A 23,664-nucleotide genomic window follows, 5' to 3' on the forward strand; every position below is an offset into this window, starting at 1 on the left:
GCAGTGTCACTGGCCCTCATATGTGGGATCCGAACCGGGGCCCTCTGGCATCCCAAGCGAGTTCTTAACCATCGCGCCACTCGGCCGGCCCTACTTTGACCTGTTTTATACACTGCATGCATGGAATCTCACAGAATCACACAGTATGTGTCCTTGGATCTGGCTTGTTTTGCTCAGTATTACATCTGTGAGTTTCTCCCATGATGTTGTATGGATTTAGGATATATTTTGGAGGTGGAACTGACAGGACATGGAGGTTCATCCTGTATCTTTGGGCAAACCACTTCAATCCTTCATATGTAAAATGAAAGTGACAATGATAGTACCCAGCTGTCAGTGCTGCAGTTTCCACACTGAGCTCCTTCAAAGAACCTGGAATAGAGCAGAGGCCCCTGCAGCCATCTCCTTCCCTTTGTTTAAAAAAGTGTAGTTGTGATTTTGAGCACTTGAGTAGGCCCCAGTGTGTGACACACGCACCTCTCTCCACCCACACACCCCTTGCCATTTGCACGTCCAAATTTTGTAACTGCACTAACCCCTGCTCTGTACTCTGTCCCCTCAGTCCCCAGTCCTCGGGCCCCTGGGAGGACATGGCTGTCCTATCAGTAAAAATATTACATGAACAATGACGCCTATTAGTGAGAACCTCTCTCAGCTGCATGGAGCTTTAGTTTGCACAGCATGGCACAGGGGTTCAATCCCAGTTCCCTGTTAAGCTCTCTGAGCCTCTGAAGATGGGGACCATCCTATGTCCCTCTCAGGGCTGTGGTGAAGATGACATGGCTAACCCACGACAGAGCCTGCCATGCTGTGCCTGTGCCTGGCACTGTGGTCTCAGACGTGGCTGCACTTTGCATGACTGGGGAGCTTGAAGCCTAGGCCTCCAACAGACTCTGATAGAACTGTTTTGGGGTATGCCTGGACATCCGGAGTTTGAAAAGCTTTCCAGGTGACTCGACTATGCAGTAAGGTTGCCAACCACGGGCCTGGCATATAGTGGTGGCACAGTAAATGTCAACACTGGGAGAGAGAGGGAGCCCTGAGCTGGCTTGGAAGGCTGGAGTGTGCAAGTTCCTGTGGCTGGTGTGTCCATCGTCCCCCTGCGTTCCCTTGCACGCCTCATTTCACTCCCAACCCTTTAATCTGCCTTCCTCCTACTGAGGATTCCGGGACGCCCCTCACCTTCCACCTCCTGTACGGGGTTAGCCGGGTCCCTCTGTTTTTTGGGGGGAGGTGGGGGTGGAGTGGGAGGGGGTGGTTGGGTATCAGCAGGTCCTCATGCCCTGCCGTCAGCGCAGGTGAGCCCGGCAGAGCACGTATCTGAGGGGGAGGCAGCCCAGCTGGGAAACAGCCCTGAAATAGGGCTCCCGCCGCCCCCGCTGCCTCCTCCCGGAATCTGCTCAGGTGAGAAACACCCGTCTCGATTCCAGTGTCTCTCCCGGCTTCGGTTGGAGGAGGAGCGGAGTCCTGCGCGCTAAGCACACCCATGCCTGGTCCGGCTCAGATCCGCGCGGACCTGCCCGGGGCTGAGCCAGCGCGTGCAGTGGGGGCCCTCGGCCACGGGTTGGCGCTGCTGGTCTGCGATAGGGCGCCTAGCGGCGGCTGGGGCTCCCGCCCGGCAGGTGGGAAGGGAAGACCTGCGCGTGGCTCTCCTGAAGGCAGGCTCCTCACACCTCTTTTCGGCCTCGGGGCCCAGAGAGGTGGTCTCCCTGCATTTTGGGGATGGAGTGGGGCTGAATGGGCCCTTTATCTTGAGGAGGCTGGGGCAGCGGTCTGCACACGCCAGTGTGTACACCCTTCTGACCCTTCTGCAGGAGCCTCAGAGAGAGAAGGGGGGGCCATCATCCGCACTCCCCTAGTTCTTTTTGTCCCACATTTCCCACATTGAGTGTGTGTGTGTCAGTACTTTGAACTTTGAGTGTGTGTGTGTGTGTGTGTGTGTGTGTGTGTGTGTGTGTGTCAGTACTATCTATCCATCTAACCATTCATATGTGTGTCCATCCACCTGTCTACCTACCTAACGCCCCTCTCCTATAGGCTGTAAACCAGCTGGACTGAAGAAATGGGTGTGTGTGTGAAAGATTATCCGTTCCAGTATGGGGGAGGAGGACCAGTGAACTGGATGTCCCTGAATTCTTGAGCAGGGGTGTAGTTAAGCTGGGCCTTGAAAGTCAGCGCTTCTGGGTGAGAAGAGAAGGTGACGCAGTCACAGAGGTGAGAGGGAGAATGGAGGGCCCAGGGCCTTGGGCTGGAGGGTACAGAGGAGGGAGGGAGGATGTGTAGCCTGGAGCTGCTTACATGACCTCACCTGTCCTTCCTTATCAATGAGGAACCTGAGGCTGCAGAGGTCACGTGACTGTGGTGTCCACAGCTGGCGCTGAATGCAGGTTTAGTAGGCTCAGCTGGAGAAGGAACCTAGCCTTTAACCACAGAGCACAGTAACTGGGGAGGATGGGGCATGGTCAGCCCACGTCAGCTCACGGTACTGAGCACTCTGGCACTGATCTTCCGGGAACATATGGGGTCTTTCATGCTTCTGGCTCCTACTTTTGCGCCCCTGAGGTTCCTCCTGCTCTGTTCTCCTCCCCACTTCTAACACCCTGCTCTTGGGAGAGGCTCTGCCACCAGCCACAACGTCTGCAGTGTGGGGGAAAAGTCTTTGCCCCTGGGAAGGTGATTTGGGCTCTGCCAGAAGGTGGGGGACACTTGGTGGGGCCAGGCCAATGCCTCCGAGTCCCCACTAGTTCTGCAACGCCTGGTGCGGCTGGGGCAAGAGAAGCCATGGGCGCAGGGATAAGGGATAAGGGACTCGGGGCTAGGGCTGTGCAGAGTTGGGGCCAGGGACAGAAGTCAGACAGCTCTGCAGTGAACCTGCTGTGCAGCCCTGGCCTGGTGGCTCTGCCTCTCTGGGCCTCAGTTGCACATCTGTATGCTGAAGGCATGGTACAGATCTCTGAGGTAGGGAGTGCTGAGGGGAGGCCCCATGTGGGGATGTAGGGATGGAGCGGGGTGCATGGCAGGGGTGGGCGGGAAGCTCTAGGTCCTCTGGGTAGTGGCTGTGGCTTCCCATTACCATCCAGCTCTGCTGAGAGGCCCCATCTGCCCCCCCTCCCCAGCCGCTCTCCCACCTTGTTCCTGCTTGTCCCCCCTCCAGTTGTGGGGGCCTCATACCCCACACCAGCTAATAGTTGGAGTTCTATTAATATTTCAGTTTGATGAATTAAAGATTCTTTTACCCTCCTTCTGATGTCCCAGGAGGGACTTAAAAACGTATCCGATCCAATCAAACGCCATTAGAATGCAGCCCACGAGGGTAGGAGCTGGCGGGTGTGGGCTTTCTTTCTTAGAACTGCTTTGTCCTCTTTGGGGGTCTGGATGATGGGTAGGTTTTCGTGGGTACAAGAGGCAAGAGATGGTTGAGGTGAAGGTGGATGTTGAGGGGTGTTTGTGTCAACGCTGCCACCTTAGAGGGAAGCAGAATCCCCTGTGTGCTGCTCAGGTTTCTGGGATAACTGAGAAGGTGGGGATGGGGCAGTGTAGCTGTGACACCAGCCCCAACACCTGACCTTGACACCTCCCACCATCGGATGGTTTTGGGGCCAGGCCAGCCTCTCTGGCTCCCCGTGGGGGCGCTGCAGAAACCTCAGCAGTGAAGACTTGGACACAGCAGGAGGGGGGTGGATGTTCTTGAGGCTCCACTAGTAGGAGATCCTGGGGGTCATTTTTAGTTTTCTGTCCTGTCAGGTATGTGGGTCCCCCTCAGGAGGACCAGGGCTGGAGTGTGTGTGTGGGGGGGGATTGAAAGACACCCCTTCCCACCCCGGATTCCCTGCCAGGCTATGTGGCCTGTGTCCTGCCCCGAGGGCCTGGGTTCAGGTGGAAGACAAGAGCCGCCAGACACAACCTAAAGCTCCAGGCGCAGACGCCCCTTACACGTGGAAAGCCTTTCTCACTCCCATTCTTCCTTCCATCTCTGAAGCAGTTCCAAGCAGAGCAGCAGCAGCACCAGAATCCAAATTTGACATGGAGGCCACTGAGGCTCAAAGTAGGCGAGTGGCATGGGACACATGCTCCTTAGAACAGTGCTGCTGTGGACAGTGCCTGCGGCCAGGCGATGTGTGGCGCGTGTGTGACTGAGCCCAGGGAAGAGTGCGGTGGGCATGTGGAAACGGATTGAGAGCTGCAGGTGAGCGCAGTGCAGCAAAGGCATCCCCTTTCCAGGTCCCCCCACCCCCAGCCCTGCGCAGGTCTCCTCTCCTGGCCAGCTGGACTGCGTGTGTCCCCTCCTGTGTCTGTCACCTGGCTGCTTCCCTGGTGCCCGGAGCCCTGCCACTCAGCTAAAGGAGCAGGCCGGCCGTGAGACCACAGGCTAGGTGGGAGGGGCTTTTAAATGTTAATTGTATTTTGACATCCTGGCTTGTGACATCCATTCTCCTGACATTTGGCTCACAGCTGACAGCCCCCAGACAGGTGGAGAGAGAGGGATGATAAGTAGTTTTAAATTGCAGCTGGCAAAGAGGCTAGAAAATCCTGAGTCTTAAGAAAAAAGAGAGGGGGAGCAGGGGAGTGAGAGGAGGAGAACGTGGAAATCAAGGAGAAGGAGGACTCCGCCTGCTCTCTGGGGGAGGGGTGCTCATTCATTTGCTTAACTAGCAAACATTTATTGGGTTCCTACTGCACGCTTGGCACAGTCTCAGCCCACACCCTCTCTTGAGCTCTCAGCTCTTCTAAATCCCACTGCCCTGTCAGGGTCTAAGTGACAGAGACCCCTTCCCGGGGTCCTGACCTCCCGGCCTCAGATGCCCCTCCCTTCCTGGCCACCTTTGAGCTTGAGGCAGCACAGGTATCTCCCCTTCTTTTTCTTCCTCATGTCTCCTCCCTCTTCAGCCATGTAGGTGGGGAAACTGAGGCTGCGGGAGGGAAGGGGAAGCCTCATTTTTCAGGCTGGGAAGCTCCAGGCAGGCGGAAGCAGCAGCTCGAGTTGACCTTGGACCCCTTCTCTCCCTTTACCCACCTGACCCACCGCTCTTCCCCTGCTCACCCACTTGGGGATGTCCCCTCCTTCCCAGCTGCCTTGATCTCCATGCAGGTGGAAGAAAGAGAGGCCCCAGTCTAGGCTTTAACCCCGTCTCTGGCACCCCCATTCTTTGTGGGGTGCTCCTGCAGCATGTAGAGACCCTTCTAGCCTAAATCTTTACGTACCTCGTCTGGCTTCAGCATGTCATCCGGGACATTTGGGTTTAGCAAAGCTGTGCTCAGAATCTACTCTTTCTGCTCTGTCCAGTCTCTTTCCTCTTTCTGTTTGCCAAGGTGGGTGGGAGGACTGCTGGGTGCCCTGGAAAGCCTCTCATCCAAATGGAATGATCACGGGTGCGCAGACCCTTATCAGAGACCACTGGGGCCTGGTCTTTTTGGAATTTAAAAAGATAATATGGTGTAAATATTACACATCATGTAACCCCCGGGAGGCCTGGGGCCATGTCCCCACAACAAGTCCCCTGGCTTGCGTTCCTTCAGTGAAACACAGTACCTCCCACCGAGGGAGCTAGGCAGTGACAGTGACTCCCTTCCACATCAGCTTTTGCTGCCAAATGAGTTTGCAGAAAACTTATGGGCAAACTTGTAGTTTTCAGAGCATTTTGCATTTTGGAACTGAACAGAAGATTGTGGCTTTGGCCAAGTCATTGCTTCACACCAAAGACTTGAGGAGGTTCTGTGGGGTGTGGGAGGATTCCTAGAGGTTGGGCTCATACTGGCCTGAAGAAAGAGCAGATTCCAGGGCCCCTCCTCTGTTAGGGGGTTCAGGGGTGTCAGGAGCGGGTCACTAACCTTGTCCCAGCCTGTCCCAGAGCCTGGGCTGGGGGAATTTCAGAGTTCCAATATCCTTGAGACTCAGTACTCTGTGGGTCAAAGACAAGGGGCTGTGGTGACCTTGGGAGGCATGTAGGAAGGACTTACCCCAGGATTCTTAACTCTAGGGGTGAGTTGGAGGGGGCCTCAGCCTGGGACCCCAGCCTTCAACTCGTCCATGCCTATAGATGACTTAAGGCTCTCTGGAGAGCCTGGGGCCATTCTATTCGCTCTTGTCAGCTCTTCATCCTGGAAATGTCCTGCCAGGGGACAGTTATTGTTTAAATAAACTCCCCTATCAGAGACATTTCCATCTAATGGCCTGGTTTAGGAGAAACCAAAATTGAAACCCATCAGACGAGGCTGAGGCGGTGGCTGGGTCAACTTAACATGGGGACCATTTATCAGGTGTTCCAGGCCTGCCAGATTCTCCTTGGCCCCTGTACCTTCAAGTTCACTTCAATATATTTCAACAAATTCTAAACTTCAGGATTTTCAAAGACAATTGCCTTATCCTATTAGGATTATTTTGAAATGAAGAAGTCATAGAAGCAACTTAGTGGGTTTGAGTTGCCAACGCAGTAGGTGGGAAGCAGTGGACAAATTGTTTTCCCTTACTAGGGAGGCCAGAATAAGAGCGGGAAGAAAGATTCTGCTGCAGCAGGAGGTAGTGAGGTCAGACCTCAGGAAGAACTTCCAGGGCACAAAGGTATGTAACACAGGTGCAGGACTTTGTATTATTATTTTCTCTAGGACTACCTGCCTCTTTCTCTCCTGCCCTCAGGCCCCACTCCCCCAATGTTGACATGGCATCTCCTTTTCTTTGGGCAAGCCTGTACACACAAGAATCGTGGATTAAAATGACCACCCTGCTTACCCCACCAGTGCCAATCAGGTCAGCTACCTTTAAAAGTTTCAAGATGAGACCCAACCCTGAATCCCAGCATCCCTGCCTAGAGGGACCTCAGCCCCGCCTTGCATCTCACCTATGGGCAGACCAGTGCTCAGAGACGCTGGGGGACTGCCCCAGGTCACACAGTCTTAGCATTCAGGACTTGGTCTCCTGCTTGCAGCCCTGTGCCCCCCTCCCAGTTAGAGCTCTGAAGGGGGTACGGCTTGCTGAAGAGGGCAGTTTGGAATAGAGGCCCTCGAACCAGCTGGCTCAGGACCAGGCCCTTCCTACATGACTCCTTGAGGTCACTTCTGATCATCCTTCTCCCACAGAGGTGGCTCTGTAGCTCCCTTGTTTCCACACAGTGACCCCAGCTCCCACAGGGCAGGGAACACCAATTAAAGTTCCTTGAGGTATGTGTGTCTGTATGTCTATGTGTATGTGTGTGTCTGAAGGTCTCTGTGTGTGTGTGTGTGTCTGTGTATGTGTGCACATATATGTGTGTCCCTGTGTATGTGTATCTGAATGTCTCCATGTATGTGAGTGTATATATCTGTGTGTTTGTGTGTGTGAGTCTGTGTGTGTCTTGCTGTCAGGGGCTGGGAGGCCTAGAGGCCTGGAATGGCTCAGGATGGCTGCCCAGAAGAGCTAGGCCTCAGGCTGGGGACCTTTGAACTGGACAAGTCCACAAGCTCAGCCATCTGCCAGCCAACAGTGTTTCTTTTTTTAACCCCTGAAAAGTATAGCCTGCCCAGCCTTCTGCAGCACAGCTGGTGGGGGGTGGGGGACAGGATAATTATGGCCAGAGTGAAGAAAACACTGAGGGGTAGGGGGTGGGGAGAGTGTGGGTTAGTTTTGGCTCTCAATAAACCATGGCCCATTTATTTTCAGATTCATTCATTCATTCATTCAAGAAAAGGATATTCAGCAAAAGGATATTGAGGACTACACTCTTGTGTAAAAATTGCAGTAGCTCCTGCTTAGAGGCACCTAAACCCAGGACTGGGTGCTGTGCATATATTATTTCATTCCCTTTTCATGCCTGCTTTGGCAGTGTGACCAGGCGCTAGCCCTTATGATAACTTTGCATGAATCAAACAAACGACTCTCATCTTTTGGGCAGACACAGACTCAAGACAGGACACGTCACTTGTCAAGCCCAAGCAGTTGAATTTGAGCCTCCCAGCATCCCCTCAACTGGGTGGCTTCTGGCATGCCCTCCCTGCAGCCCTGCTCTGAGGTTGGCATTATTATGGTCCTTGTTCTATAGGTAGGAGACTGAAGGACCCTGGGCAGTAGGACCCCGGCTCCAGCGGGGTTTGGCTTGAACCCAGGTAGGCTGTTCTCAAGGACACAGCCTCTCCAGGAGTGACTTGAGTTCCCTGCAAGCCCAGAGCAGTGCACACTTGACTGGGCAGAGCTGCTGGATGGCAGGCATTTTCGTGGCCTTAGCTTGTCCCTCTAAAACATGTTGTGCTGAGGTGCTCATGGCCACGGGGGGCACTTCTCAAGAGCAGGGTGATGTGCAGTCATATGTGTCTTCCCAGGGCTGGGGATGGAGTAGGGTCTCCGTCATGGCTGGCTGCACAAAAAAGACATGAATAAATGCATGATCTAGGCCCTTCCATCAGAGACTTCAGTCTGACTGGGTAAATGAGACATGTATTTGGGGCCATTACATGTGACAGCAAAGAGAGTTTTGTGTTTTGCCAACATTTATTCATTTACCAAGCATTCATTGAGCTCACACTATGGGCTAGGCAAGGTGCCAAGCATGGGATGAGCCATGGTGAACAAGATGTGGCTCTGGCCCGCTGTAAGTCTAGAATTCTGGAGGAGGGGTGCCTGAGTGGGTCTTTGGGAAGAGCAGGGGTGTTGGATAAGGAGCATGGAGGGAGACAGGGCAGACCAGGAGGGAGAGGGTGAGACCCTGCTCTTCCCAGACCCCCCCCCCAGTCATTCCCCTGACCTATAAGGGGGCTTATCTGTAGAAATTAGGGGTTGGGCTGTGAGGGAGAGTTGAGTTCCCCCTAGGCCTAGGCACAGTTGAGCACAGGGTGGCACTCTGCCAGGAGGACTGAGATACGGATAGGGAGGCCAATGGCCAGCCACTGTCTCTCCCCAGCTCCGTGGCATTGTGCTGGGCACCCTCCCCGGGACAAGGACAGTCACACATCACAGCTCTAATTGAAGCCGCTTCTGCAGTCTGGGACAAGATGCTCTTGTAATCCTAAGAGGGCCACATGGCTCCCCCGCCCTTCCTCCCCTGCCTGCCTCTAACACCAGCCTTCTCCTGGGATTTTATACGGCCTCCTGGGAAGGAGAGCGGGGGCTCCAGCTTCTCGCTGGGTGAGGGTTTCTCCAGCCCCAGGCCACCTGTTACACTTTGCAAACCATGCTGGAGGGAGACCCAGGAGATGTGGGCCAAGGGGTGGGGTTTCCCCTAGCCTTGTAGGGCTCTGGGGTGGAGAGGCCCTCAGTGGAAATGGGCTCTAGACAAGCCGGGCGATCAAGGGCAAGTGGAATCGCCTCACTGGGCCTCAGTTTCTCCCGTGTCATATGCTTGAACCAGAAGCAGTGGGGTGTGCAAATGAACATGCCACATGGGGGCACACGCTGCTGTTCGTGCTGATGTGCGAGAAGCAGCCCTGCGGGTGGGGGTTCTAGTGACGCACGGGGGTGGGGAGGAGCGCAACCCCTTTGCATCGCTGTTTTGCTGTACTTCTCAGTACGTGTGTCGGGAGGCTGTGTTACCTGACCCTCGACCTTTGGGGTCGATGAGCCACGTCCTGGGGGTCGATGAGCTGATACACCTGCACGGCGGGAAGAGGGGAGAAAGGGGTTTCCAGGAGAGGGCGCCGGTGGGGGCGCGGCGGGCGAGGGAGCAGACGGCAGGGCGGGCGTGGAGGGTGGCGGTGTGCTCCGAGAGTCCCAGGCTTCCGGCGGTGGAGGTGCGGGTCGGGGGTGGGTTCTCAGGTGCTCTCTTTAAAAGGCCAGCGGAAGCGCTGCGCGGTCGGCCCGCACTTGCAGCGCAAACTTGCCGGGCTGGGCTGGGCTGGCGCCTTCTTGAGTGCGGCAGCGGCCGCAGGAGCCGGGCTGAGTGGCTGCGGTCCCCTCGCCCCCTCGTGCTCCGAGCGCTCCAGCCCCTCCCGCAGCCTCCCCTTTCAGCGTCTGCCTCGCTCTCCAGTCTCTCGCTCGCTCTCATTTTTTCCTGCTGCCGCTGCCGCGGCGCCCGCACCTCGGCCGGCTGCGCCCGCTGCTCAGCTCCCGCTCCACTCGCTTCCTACCCCGGAGCCCCTCGGCCGGACCCCGATTCCCAGAGCCGCCTGGCCCGCTCCCTCCGGCTCGGACGCTGGGCTCCCCGGCGGCCGGAGCAGGGCTTGCCGCGGCTCCCTAGCTGGCTCGCTCCCTCTCGTTGGAGCAGCTACCGAACGCCGCGTGCTTGGTGGCGGCTGCAGCCGGGCGGCCGCCAGCTCTTCCCTGCGGCGTCCAGGACTCCGGGCGGCTCCGCGCGCGGCTCGGTCCGCAGCGTCAGCACCGCCCGCCGCGGCCCCGGCTCTGGGCACCGCAAGAACCAGCCTCCGGCCGACGCCTCCTCGCGTCCCCGGGGCGGGCGGGCGCGCCACCGACCCCTCGGCGCGGCGCAGACCTCGCCCGCGCTCGGTGAGTTATGGCCCGCGGGGACCGGACAGAGGGGAACGTGCCCTCCGGCTTCTAGGGCGCGGGCTGCGGCGGGGACCCCGGGGCTCCGGGAGGTGGCCTCTGACGAGCTCCCGCGCTCAGGACTCCCAGAGGAAGACCAGCGGACTGGAGTTCTTGGGGCTGGAGGGTCTTCCCTCGGGGCCGGCCCGGCTTTCTGAATGCCCCCAAGGGACGGAATGGGACAGCGGCTATTCTGTGGGCCTGGGGGAAAAGTGTCTTGGTGTCCGGGTCTATGTCAGGTTCTACCGGGTGGGGGGTCGTGTCAGCTTTCAGGTGGGGGCGGCGGCATTAGCGCGCCCCTCTGCGGGGAGGCAGGCCAGGTGGGGGCGCGGGGCGTTATCTGCACCCCTTCCCTGCTGTCTCCCGGCGGGAGGGCTGTGACAGCCTCGCGCGCCTCGGCTCCTTTTCCTGCACCGCGTCCCGCTCCCGTGGCTGCCCCAGCACCGCCTTCGCCACCGGCCGGAGCCCGGCGCCTGCTTGCTCACAGCCGCGGCGGGTTGGGACGGCGCCCTAGGGTTTGGGGGTCTCTCCCCCGGCCCCGGGACTTAAGGGTCAGGTGCTCCTCGGACACTCTGGACCGACCCTCTCCCGGACCCCGATGAACTCATTCCTCTGTGGCCGCCGGATCGCGCGCGCACGTGCGCGCGCGCGCGCGCGTGTGTGTGTTGGTGGGGGACCCCTCGGGGTCGGACTTCCCCGGCACCCAGGAGCTGGAAGCACCCCCTTCCCGGTTGCGCGGGGGCGGCCTGGGAGGTGGAGGCCCTGACTGAGAGAGTCGCCCCCGCACCGGGGCGGTCTGTGGCTGTTTATGCTGAAATGGGCGGCAGTGGCGGCGGCAGGGAGTCCTGAGGCCCGAACGTACGAGCGCCCCCTGCTCCCAGGCCAGGAGCGACACCCCTGCCTTCAGACTTTAGGTCCTTTTTGGAGGCGGTTCCTTGCTTCTTTCCCTTCTTGTCAGCATCCCTGCCCCTGGTGCGGGAGAAAGCTGCTTTGCGGTATTGAGCTGGGTTTGTCTAGTGGGGTGCCCGAAGCCACGTGTCTGTAGGAGCGGCGGTTAGTGTGTCTGCCCCTCTGTCAGTCTGGCAAAAAGGCCCCCGTGATGGGGGAGGTATGTATGTATGTGTGTGTGTGTGTGTGTGTGTGTGCGCGCGTGTGCGCATAGTTCCTCCCTGCTCCATTTTGGGGTGAGAGTAGGGGCTCAGGGTAGGCAGGGTGGCCAGCGCTCTGAGAGTTCCCCATAAGGGGCACCTAATTCCCACAGCCTGCTACTCAGCCTCACATCCTTGGGGCCAGCACATAGTGGAAGTAAAGAATGTTCTAGTTCCCATTTCCCACTCCCCCAGGATGTGCCCTGGGTCGGTCCCACTCTCCCCTTGGATGCACGCGAGATGCTGGGCCTCAGGCTCTGGGTATGCATGCTCAGCTCCTCAGAGGCCTCAGGGCCTAGGTGGTGGGAGAACTTCCACGAAGAAGTGAGGACCTGTGGGGAGCCTGTCCTGAGGACCTTTCTTGAAGTGGCAGAGAGAATTCCCACTGAGGAGTCTGGAGTCTCCTGGATGTGGTCACCCACCAGGCAGGGGGCCATCACCTTTCCTGGGCAGTGGTGGAGGGTGGGGTCAGAGCCCTTGCACCCCCTTCCTGGCCACCACTTCCAGGAGGGCCTTAGACAGAATCCTGCCTTTGGGATGGGGTGGGGGCCTTTGGGGCTGATGCCCCTGAGCCCCTAACTAGCCCTGGATGAGTATGTCTGCCCACTTGTGAATTAGGTGACCACGTCTTCACCTCTCCCCAACTTTTGTCCTTTTAGCCATCAACTGTCCCTCACCTGTCAACACCTTCACACCTCTCAGAGAAAAACAAAACAGCAAAGTTACTCCCTCTGAGGTCTTGGTTACTTCAAGGGCTACCCTTCCCAGAGACTTTTGCATTTAAGAGAGACCCAAAGAGGAAGATGGCAATGCCTAACCCAAAGGAATGCGCTGCTGATGGTGGATTTTCAGGAGAGAGAGATACGGGATGGTGGGGATGTACAGAACAGAGATACACGGAACAGGTCCTGAGCAGGCAGAGCGGGAGGAGGGGGAGGCAGGAGCATGTCAGGAGTTGAGCTGCTTTCTCCGCCTCAGTGGCCCAGCATAGGCCGCTCCTCCCTCCCTCCTCCCCCCTTTCCAACCTGCGTCTGGGCGGCTTCATCTGTTGGAGGCGTGACGTTTCCAGGAGGGAGCGCCTTGCACAGCGGCAGGCAGGCAGCCCGAGGTAGGTGAGGGAGCCTGGGAGTGAGTGATGGAGCGAGAGCGTGAGTGAGCAGTGTGCTAGCAAGAAGGGCCAGGGGGCAGGCCCAAGCCAGAAGGGCTCTGCAGCCCTCACCCGCTTCCTGAGGAGTCCCCAGCCCAGCCTCACTGGAACCTGTCCTGCTGCAAGGGGACAGCTGGCAGGAAAAGATGGCACAAAGATCCACCGGCTTCTGAGGGTTATAATTACAGCCAAGAGATACATCCTCTCCCCTAGACAAGTGTGGAGCCAGCAGTCCCTAATTACCACCTACCCAAGACATCTGCCCACCCCTGCTGTCCTCCTCTGCTCAGCCTAGAACTCAGCTTTCCAGTGGGCAGACCCTGCCGGCAGCCTGGGCAGCTGGGCCCGCAGGCTGCTGGCTGGAAGGTTATCTCACTTCTGCAGAGTGGTAGCCTCCTTTGCTGCCCGGAGAAGGCACGGGGGGATCTGGCATCTCAGCTTTGGCCTGCTTGCTGGGGCTGGCAGATGAGCTGCTGGTTGCTCAGGCCAACCCAAGGGAGGAGGCACCTTCCCCTGGTGGGCAGGGGGCCTGGAGCAGAGGACGCCAGCTTTCAGCTGCTCCCACCCAGTCTGGTGCTGGCTCCTAGGAAGAGCAGGGAGGGTTTGTTTTTGTGTCAACTCTGCCCTAGTTAGCAGGGGACTATCAAAAATTCATTTAGAGATTTCACTGCCTTTGGCCCTTGTAGAGTGCAGGCGGCTTTCCCCCTCGCTCCTGGGAGCTCTTTCTCTACTGGCTGAGTACTGACCCTGGCCTCCTCCTGTCCTCTTGCTCTGCCTCTCCTCCCTGCTCAACCCAAGGCTTGTAGCTCTGTGTTTCTAACAGGCTCCCTACCCCACACCAGTCCTGGAATCAAACTCTGGGGGCTTCTGCCTCAGTCCCCCACCTCTCTTTCACTGCCTGAACCTGCTCCTGAAAGGGAGGTAGATAAACAGAACTTGCTTAGAAAATGTGAAGCCTGCCCTGCAATCCTGCCCACCCTACCTCCTAGCCCACAGGCCTGAGAGAGCCTTTTCCAATCTGTCCGTGTCTCTCTCGGCTTTCTGGAAAAATGAGCACCACAAGGATAGTAAAGATCACCCCTTAAATTAAAGCTGATGACTCCTGTCGAAATGTTTTATTATTAACCTCACCATTTAGCAATCTCGTGGCAGCAGTGAGGCATAAATATATGTGTACACACGTATATTAAATAAATTGGGGAACGCAGTGCATAATGACATTATCTGGACCCCATTCAATTAAGGTAGATATTATCTGCAGTAATTGGGAAATTCCAGCCCACAGTGACAGCCCATGCCATTTCGGGGCCAAGCCGTGCTGACGAGCCTGCTGTGGTGCCTAGTTAAGCCTCTGGGTTCTCTTGGAGAAAGCAGTGGCCGCCCGTGGCTGTGACGACAGTGAGTCCCAGGAGAGCTCAGCCAGCTGCTCATCCCAGGCTGGGCCGCCTGCATTAGGACCAGGAGGTTTGTGTCCTGCCCTGTCCCCCACACCAGCCCCCCACCCCAGCCACCCCTGGTCCTCAGGGGGACAGATAAGAGCCCCTGGACCTGTTTTCTGGTCGGGGCCATGACCTCTAGTTAAAGCACTGTCATTGCTACAGGGTTAGTTTTAGATCTGAATATAGAAATAAAGATTGAGGACTTGACCTGATTCTTAAGTTTCTGTCGGGTGATGGCTTCTTAGATGTCACTATCCCTTCTCTGTGCCTGGCCTCACTGTGGCCTGGGGATAGAAGTCTCACCCACAACTGTGGTTATGTTCATAGCTGTGCAAGAGGGTAGAGTTTGGGTGTTGACTCGCTAAGCTAGTGGGCTCCAGCTTTCCAGGGCAGTGCCGAGGTTGGAGGAGCTCTGATTTAAGGAGGGGGAAACAGGAAGAAGGAGGAGAGAGGAAGAAACAGCATTAGCAGCGAAGCCCACAATAGCAACAGCTGCAAACAAAGACACTTGCCCACTTGGGTCTTGTGCTGGAAAACAGGATGGTGGTGGCACGTGGGGGTGGGAAGGAGAGGCCTGGGGGTTGTACGGAAGTGGGGGCTGGTGGTTGGAAGAGATCTGGGCAGTCATGAGCTTGGTGGCTGGCTCCCTGGCTCTGGGTTAGGGAGAGGGTCAGGGCTAAGAATATTCTGGGCTGAACTTGGTGGGATCAAGGGCCAAGGAGAGGTGCTTGCTTTGTCCTCCAGCTGATGTGAGCTGCTGTGGCTCACCTTAGCAACCTCAGCTAAGCAAACTTGCTTAGCTACCTTAGCAAGTAGCTGCCCTTTGAGCTTCAGCTTTCTCTTGTCATGATTCCCTGCCTGTCGCTGTGCTCGAAGACATCCAGTGGGCCGTCACTTCTCTGTCTACACCATGGCCCACAAGGTCCTGCTTGATCTTGTGCTTGGCGCCCACTCTGACCTTGTCTCCTGCTCTCCCCCTTCCCACTGCCCTCCAGTCATGCTGACCTCCTTTCTGTTCCTTGAACAAGGAATGCTAAGCACATGCCTACCTCAGGACCTTTGCACTTGCTGTTCTTGCTACCGGGGATGCTTTCCTCCCAGATACATGGCTCATGCTTTTACTGTTTTTAATTTTTGCTCAAATGCCACCTCCTCAGAGAAGCCTTCCCTGACTTTTTCTTTTTTCTTTCCTGAAAAAGCCCCTCTGGGTCAAGATAGGTCTCCTTACTGCCTTGATTTCCTGAAGTGCCACACCTTTATGTGTAGATGTATTTGTCTCTCCTGTGCCACTCCCTACTGGAAATGTTGGCTCCACAGGGCAGGTATTTATGTCTGTTTCACTCCCAGCAGTTTCCCCAGTGCCCAGAGCAGAGCCTGGAACATGGCAGGTACTCAGCACATATTTGAATGACACATTGAGTAACTGAATGGTTATGGAAGAAGGGATAGTATTCTACAAGGTTGGACAATTAAGTCCACAAACTCATCCTAGAAAAAGTGCTACATACCTCATTGCTGAATATCACTATGGTCACCTTCGAAGTACTTCCCTTGGGAAGCTATGCACCAACGCCAGTGCCTAGTCCACCCTTCAAAGCAATTTTAGAACTCTTTTTCTGGAATGGCCATCAGAGCTGTTTTCGTATTACCCTTGATGTCCTGAATGTCATAAAAATGTCTTTCTTTCAATATTTCCTTTATCTTCGGATAAAGAAAGAAGTCATTGGGGGCCAGATCAGGTGAGTAGGGAGGTGTTCCAATACAGTTATTTGTTTACTGGCTAAAAACTCATTCACAGACAGTGCAGTGTGAGCTGGTGCATTGTTGTGATGCAAGAGCCGTGAATTGTTTGTGAAAAGTTCAGGTCATTTTCATCAAACTTTTTCAGGTCAGCCTTTTCAGCGCTTCCAAATAGTAAAGTTGGTTAACTGTTTGTCCAGCTGGCACAAATTCAGAATGAATAATCCCTCGGATATCAAAAAGGCTTAGCAACATCATTGCAACAAGTTCATGAACTTAATTATCAGACCCGTGTACCTGATTACACCAAGAGGGTTGTAAGAATTCAGCACAAGGTGTGATCGCCTTCTGTGGACCTGGATGCTGCTGCAGACCCCCTGCCCTTGGCTCTGCCTTGGTGGGGTGGCTGCCATGCTGCCTCTGGGCAGGGACCTGGCTTTGTCTTGTTATTTATTGAGAATTTCCTGTGTTTTGAACCTTGGGCTAGGCACAGAGGACACAGAGCTGAGGGCAGTGCTGTCCAGATAGGCCCTTAATGTGTTCTCAGGCTCACCAGTGCCAAATAACAACACAAAGAGAGGCTTTATGGCACTAACGGTGGAGGAAGGAGATAATAGGAATGGGGATAACCAGGGCAGGCTTCCTGGAGGAGGAAAGATGTCAGTTGCTACTTGAAGGATGAGTATCACAGGGCGGAAGCTGGGAGGTATCAGGGTGGGGGAAGCACAGGCAATTGACTGAAAGGTTTTCCCTCCTTAGCTCCCATGGGCATTAAGGTAAGGAATTTCTTTCTCTATCCACCCCCCTAACCCCCGCTCCTTCCACCTTTCTTTCACACGAATTTCTCGATGCCCACCACATGCCCAGCACAGAACCAGTCACTTCTGAATCAGGCCCTTGTTGTTTTGGTAGAACAGGGAAGTCTGGGGTTTCTGAACTTGGGAGGGTTCACGATCCAGGCTAGTGAGCTGGAGCAGCTCCAGGAAGTGAAGGGAAGGGGGCACAGGAAAGGACCACCACTGTGCTGTCATCCTTGCTCTTAGAACAGACGTGGGTTGGATGAGTGCCTGGGAGCAGGGTTGCCCTTTCTACTAATATAGAAATGGATTACCTGGGAGAGAAGGGTGGGCAGAGCCCAGGAATCATTCACTCGCATCACATCATTCATTAACTTCCACAAGCCCTGGTGGGGGATGCTGGCACTGTGCAGGCTGGGATGCAGTGGTATCAAGTGGAGTATGACATGATCCCCTCAAGTTGTGGTCCAAGTGGGGAAAGGGTTGTGTTGCTAGGGTTTGAGGGAGCTCATAGGTCACCCCCTTTCCCCATGGACGCAGGTGAAGATCAAACTCTGGGCTTGTTGCTGGTGCAGCTGGGGTGGAGCATGGCTTCTGATGGCCTGTTCCCTGTGTTCAGACTGTTCAGCCAGCAACACCACTGCCTCTCCAGTGCAGGGGGTCCCATGGCGATAGGAGACAGGAGGCTACAGAGGTGGTCTCTGGCCCAGCGTCTTGGACCCACATGAGCTCCCTTGGGGGAGGAGGGTATAGGAAGGAGGGGAGAGACTGCACGCTTGCCTTCACTTTCCCCTGGGGAGAGTGGAGCTGCCAGTTCCTTCTTCTGTGGAAATGTGCCACATGAGGCATCTAAACAGCTCAGGAGATCCAAAACAGATTCCACTCATCCATTCACACTTCCCGAGCTTTGCTGAGCACCTGAGCTGGGCTGGGTCCAAGGTGATAGAAATGAAATAACTGCTGAAGGGAACATGGAAGCACTGAGGGGAAGGGGCTGCCAGCTGGTCGGGAGGCTTGGCTCAAAGAAGGCAGAGGACCAGACTGGAGGCAGCCCCTGAGCAGCCCCTGAGCCCTCGCTGGGCCTGGCTGTCCTAGCTGAGCTCCGAGGGTCTAGCCTGCAGAGGAGCTGGGAGCCTGAGAGCCCCTCAGAGAGCGGCAAGAGGACAGCCTGCTGGTTACGGCCCCCACCCCTGGGAGCACAGCACAAGGTCATTCCCTCTGACTCTGCCTTTTATTTTGGTGTTTGGGAGAATTCCATTTCCTCAGGTTTGGGAGCATAAAAAGCAGCTCAGTGAGAACTAAATCTGAGTTTAGTAGATCATAGTAGTGATCTTTAGATCTGATTGTTTCATGGTTTGTGGTTGTTTCTGGCTCAGGCCCTGGTGGCCAAGGCAAGGATTTAGGTTAGACCTGGAAAAGCATGGAATGCTGCTTGTTAAAACTTGGAAGGGTCACTGAGGCAGGTTTGGGAGACCGCTGTGCTGCCCTAAGATAGCAGAGAGGCTTTCAGGTGGTGGGGGTGGCTGGGCTGCGGGGAAGGGTGGATTGCAGTCATCTCCAGCTCTCCTCACATCCTCTTTCACAGAAGAGAATGTTCTGGAAGATGCTGTTGGCCAGTGAACTATTGCTGTGCGGAGACGATTGCGTGTTCTTCACTGTGCGCCTCATCCCTTCCTGCCTAGTTCTGTCCTCTTCTGGAGTCAAAGAATCTAGCAAAGGCTAGGGAGGGAAGTGACTACGGGGCCAGGGGAGAGGCCCGGAAGGGAGAGGGAAGGTCAGGAGGAGACACCCACTTGGGGGTGGGTGGGCACACTGGCTCGGATCTGCCGCCATTCTGTTGACCTCACCTGGGAGGGATCCCCCTAACTGTCCCAGGTTGGAGTTTCCCTGGCTGGTTTGGAATTGGGGGGGGGTGGTCTGAGGGTTCCAAGCTTCCTCCCACCCTGCTCCTCCATTCCCGGGCTGACGGAGGCAGCCTCGCTCCCCTACCTGCCCCACCCTCAGCCTCTGCTCTCGGGGCTCCTTTCAATCACAGCATTTTTACTTTTCTGTTGTTCCTGTTACATGATCAAAGGAAGGAGGGAAGGCTAGAAGAGGTGGTGCTTTGCCCAGGTCTTTGGAGAAGCTCAGAAAAGGCAGGCCTGGTAGGACTGAGAGATGGAGTGGGACCCAGTCCCCGTGGAGGGAGGCCCTGTGGGCAGTCTGACCAGCTTGGGGCAGGGTTCTGTCCTTGGGGTCTTGATTCTACTCCTGCAAATATTTCCATGTCGCCTCACTGAGGTCTCCTTCCCGCGCGTGTGTGTGTGTGTGTGTGTGTGTGTGTGTGTGTGTGTGTGTGTGTGTTTTGTGGTGTGTGTGTGCATGTGCCGGTGTATGCACATTGCCTAGCCCACAGGTGCTTATGCTTCAAGGAGAAGCCAGCATTGAGCCCTCAGGAAGGTTCTGGAAGCCTGAGCAGGGCCTGACTGTCAGAAGCTGCTGTGGGTTGCTCTCCTAGCCTGAATGCCCTGCTGCAGCCTCGGCACACAGCCTGTCATGATGCCAAAAATCCCTCCATTTGAAATTCAGGAAAACCCTGCCTGAACTCCCAGCCTGTTAGAGCTGGGCAGGGCCTGAGAGACTCTCTGGGCCAGTGTGGTGGACTGGTCAGGGCATGGGCAGCCTGCACAAGCTCTGTGTCCCTGGGCTCTTTGTTACCTGCTGAGGTTTGGTGCCCCGGCCTCCTCATCTGTGTGATAGGGATAAAAATACCACCTAGCTCATAGGGAGGTGAGCATTATCTGAGGAAATGTAAGCAAAGCACTTAGGACAGTGCCTGGCATATAGCAATTTGTTGTCATTTGCTGTTATTTCTCCTCGGGACACTAGTGGCATTTGGACCAGACAGTGTTTCATTGTGCAGGTTGTCCCACCCACAGCATCTCTGACCCCTGTCTGGATTCAGGCTAGTAGGTGACGCCCTCTCACTATGACAACTGACAATGCCCCTGCAGGGACAATGTGGCCCCTTGACTGGGTCTTACTCTAACCTACCCATTTCACAGATTTTGAAACTGGGGACTCTCTAGGGGCCTCCAGGACAGTAGCAGGACTGTGGGATCTAAGGTTTCTTCAGTTTTTCGTTCTGAATTGCCCAGTGTTGGCATCAGCAACTGGTTCCCCACATCCTCTCAGTCCACACAGCTATCTGGGAAAGAGGTCACACGGAGGTGTGAGTGATGATCACAGTTCCATATAGGCATAGTTACTCCTCCCCTGTATTTAACCGTTCTTCCTCCTCCCCAGAGCACTGACCTCTACCTCCAGCCCTAGATCACTGGATCCTGGCTTCAGGGGTGAGGGTGGTGCTAGGAAGCTTTTCCGCGGGCGTCCCCAGTGCTCTCTCAGTGTGACTGGTGCTGGCTTTGAGTCCTGGACCTGTCCTGACCTGCTGTGTGACTGGGATGCCGCTGGGTAGGGTTCACCTGCAGGATGAAGCAAAGGAGAATTAACAGTGCCTCCTGGGCCTCTGAGGAGCTAATGAGGGAGGGAGTCTTTCGACGAGGGGCGAGATATGAGGTGAGGGTCCAGAAGGCACAGAGAAGCCCAGATGCTGAGCCTGGACTCTGAGGTGCTGGAACCTCTTCTCCCCTCCCCTTTCCCCAGAACTGGAACAGTCAGGGCCTCTGTGGGGGGAAATCACAGGTGGGACGCGGGTGGCTCTGAGACCACTGCTTGGCCTTGATAGAGGGACCCTATCTGTAGGGAAAACCTCCCAATCCAAACACAACCCCTTCTTCCAAATGGCTAGGCAAACTGAGGTACAGAAGGGGCAGGTGGCTTGCTGGTCTTTATTTCGCAAACGCACGAGGAAGGGGGCCTGGGATTGGCCCTCTAGCCAAGCCCTGACTCAGCTTCCAGCCTTCTCCCTGTGGCCTCCCCATGTTGCGGGGAGGGAAGTTGTTGGCTGTGAGCAGGGAGGCTGGGGCGAGGGAAGGAACCCCAGGGGAAATTAGCCCAAATTAGCAGTGAGAATGCGGAAGAGCTGGTGTTCTCTCCTCGATCCTCGCGGATAAATATTTAATCACAACAACAACAATAATGACATGATCCTAATAGTGTGCAGTAGCTCAGGCCGTAATCCGAGCTCCACTCTCAGGGGGAGGAAGTGGGGGAGAAAGAAGGAGCAATGGAGACATTGAGAGAGAAAGAGATGAGCAGAGAGAGGAAGGGAGAGAGTGGCCAAGCAATCGAGAAGAAGGAGGCTCGCTTCTCATTCAGGAGCCCCAGGGTCTACCCTCTGCCTGGAGCCGCTGGGCAGCTGGGGTGGAAACACGAAATAGGAGGGTCCACGTTGCGCTCTGATTTGGGAGGAGAACCCTGAACCCTGACAGCCTCAGCTTCCTCTGGCTTTCCGAGGGAGCAGCTTGCAGCCTGGTTTCTGCTCCAGGGAACCTTGGCCTTCCTTGTCTCTGAGTCCCCAAGGAGCCTAAGTGTCTCTGGTTCCAGAGCTGGGAGCTGGGAAGCTGGGTTCTAGGTGGCGTTCGGGCAAAATGCTCTCCTGCTCTGGACCTCAGTTTCCTCATCTCTAAAATGGGGCTGGGTCCAGTAGAATTGGTTTCTTGCTTCTCTTTCATGTGGATGAATGTTGAGGAAGGCCCCTTGTCTTCCCAAGCCAGTTCCAGGCTGTTCCCTGGGGAGTGTCCTCTCTGATGCTTAGGCTTCTGATGGCAGTGGGTATAGGCCTTAAGAAGTGTTCAAACATGACCTATTTTCTGCCTTAAGCTCTCCTATTTTGGCTAAAGTTGAGCAGCATTCAGGAGGAAACCAAGCTCAGGGCATTTGTGGAGTTTTGGGCGATAACCTCCAGCATCTCCTCTCAGGCTCCTGATGGGAGATCAGAATAACTAATGTCTTCTTTGGGCTTCTGTTTGATTCTCTCTCTCTCTCTCTCTCTCTCTCTCTCTCTCTCTCTCTCCCTTTGAAGGTTGGTAGGAGGAGAGAATTGGAGCTGTTTTCTCCTTGATGCCAAGATACGCCAAGCTAGGAGCACGCTCCTCCTTTCACAGTCATCCATCAAGAACAGGCCTGCAGGACGTGAGGACCAAGACTAGAGCTTTGCTGCACCAAGGCCATTCCCCGTCATCTGCAGGCATGGCCTGTGCCGGCAACTGAGCGCTGCCCAAGTGGCGAGGAGCACCAGCATGGCTCACCCCATCGGCTGCCCTCAGCCACCCTGCTACTGAAGCTGCCCTGGAGAGACTTGTGGGGGCCGCTCTGCCCATGCTCACCCAGGCTGTGGGGCCAGGGGCCTGCCAAGGCTAAGAGTGGGGCCTGCCATTCATGGATCTCTAGGGATTTCCGAGATGCCTGGGAAGAGAGGCTGGGGCTGGTGGAGGGCCCGGCTGCCCTTTTGCCTGCTCCTCAGCCTTTATGGCCCTTGGGTGCCTTCCTCCCTGGGGAAGCCCAAGGGCCACCCCCACATGAATTCCATCCGCATAGATGGGGACATCACACTGGGAGGCCTGTTCCCGGTGCACGGCCGGGGCTCAGAGGGCAAGGCCTGTGGAGAACTGAAGAAAGAAAAGGGCATCCACCGGTTGGAGGCCATGCTGTTTGCTCTGGACCGCATCAACAATGACCCGGACCTGCTGCCCAACATCACGCTGGGCGCCCGCATTCTGGACACCTGCTCGAGGGATACCCACGCCCTCGAGCAGTCGCTGACCTTTGTGCAGGCGCTCATCGAGAAGGATGGCACGGAGGTCCGCTGTGGCAGTGGCGGCCCGCCCATCATTACCAAGCCTGAACGTGTGGTGGGTGTCATCGGTGCTTCAGGGAGCTCAGTCTCCATCATGGTGGCCAACATCCTTCGTCTCTTCAAGGTTAGTGCTGGCTGGTTGGCCCAGAGGTATTCTTCCACCAACAGGGTGCCAGGCCTGACCAGCTCTTTTCTCCTCTTTCCTCTTTCAGAGATAGAGTTTTCCCCTGGGAGCAGTATCTGGGAATTTGGGGACTGTCCTATGGTGAGAGCTTAGGCCCAGTTGAGTAAACGTGTCGGGGCCAGGACCCAGCTTTGTGGCGCTGTCCGTGGTGCTGAAGCAGCCCCTGCCGCTGCCAGCTACTGGGTCAACTTCCCTCCTCTGAACCACGAGGGGAAAAGGAAGTGCTGGTGAACAACAGAAGGGAGGAAGAGATAGGCAGGCGGATACAGAAAAAGACAGACAGACGGAAGAGTAGATTAAAGGATAGACAGATAGATAGAATAAAATATGAATATTGGAGCTTGCCAAATATGAATATTGGAGCTTGACAGGTAGAAAGAGTAAGAATTTTGTTTTGACATTGTTTTCAAATAATTGCAACTCCCAGGAAAGATATGTTTTTCTTCTGGGTCACTGAGAAAGCCCCTTGTGGCCCTCCTGCTCCACCCCAAGATTATGGTTAGAAAATGTGTCCTGATTTTTCATGTGGGGCGTTGGTTGGGCCACTGAGCCCACAGAGCATGGAGATGAGGACGGAAAAAGGCCTGGGGTGAGCAGGCGGTCCCTGTTTCTGGTGCCTTTGGCCATGAATCAAGCTCCCCTCGCTCATTTCCTTCCGTCTGCCCTTCCTCCTTGCACACCTTTCTCCCTTTCCTTCTGGAATCCCTCCCTATCCTCTCCTTGCCGCCTCCCTTCCTCTCTTCCTGGGGCAGGAGCTGCTGATTTGCAATTCAATTGGAGCCAAGTGCTTCGCTAAGCTGCTAAAACAACTGAAAGCTACCGGGTAGAGAGAAAAACATTACAAGCGTTTTACCAATAATTATGTGCCTGTTCCTCTCTCTGAACCTCCTTGTTTTCTCTGTGTGCTACTGTGTGTGTGTGCATATGTGTGCTTGTGTGTTTGTGTGTCTGAGAGAGAGAGTGGTGGGGAGAGGAGAGGGAGGGAGGGAGGGAGAGAGAGAGAGAGAGAGAGAGAGAGAGAGAGA

General features: G+C 55.7%; 1 protein-coding gene across 7 annotated transcripts in view; it reads left to right on the forward strand.

Moving 5' to 3' along the window:
* Positions 1–9,641: 9,641 nt before the first annotated feature.
* The window catches only part of GRM4 (glutamate metabotropic receptor 4), a 122,809-nt gene continuing 108,786 nt past the window's right edge, over positions 9,642–23,664 (forward strand). The window contains exons 1-2 of one of the 7 annotated variants that reach the window (XM_019660885.1): positions 9,642–10,405; positions 21,682–22,579. In XM_019660885.1, the coding sequence (XP_019516430.1) occupies positions 22,061–22,579 (519 nt within the window). In that variant the 5' untranslated portion in view covers positions 9,642–10,405; positions 21,682–22,060. Of the gene's footprint in view, positions 10,406–10,831; positions 12,701–14,048; positions 14,204–17,609; positions 17,924–21,681; positions 22,580–23,664 lie in introns of those variants that run through there. The other 6 variants (XR_002126054.1, XM_019660880.1, XM_019660887.1 and 3 more) reach the window with 6 other exon arrangements.

Source organism: Hipposideros armiger, unplaced genomic scaffold (genome assembly GCF_001890085.2).
Source record: "Hipposideros armiger isolate ML-2016 unplaced genomic scaffold, ASM189008v1 scaffold_331, whole genome shotgun sequence".
In the NCBI taxonomy this organism is placed as follows: Eukaryota; Metazoa; Chordata; class Mammalia; order Chiroptera; family Hipposideridae; genus Hipposideros; species Hipposideros armiger.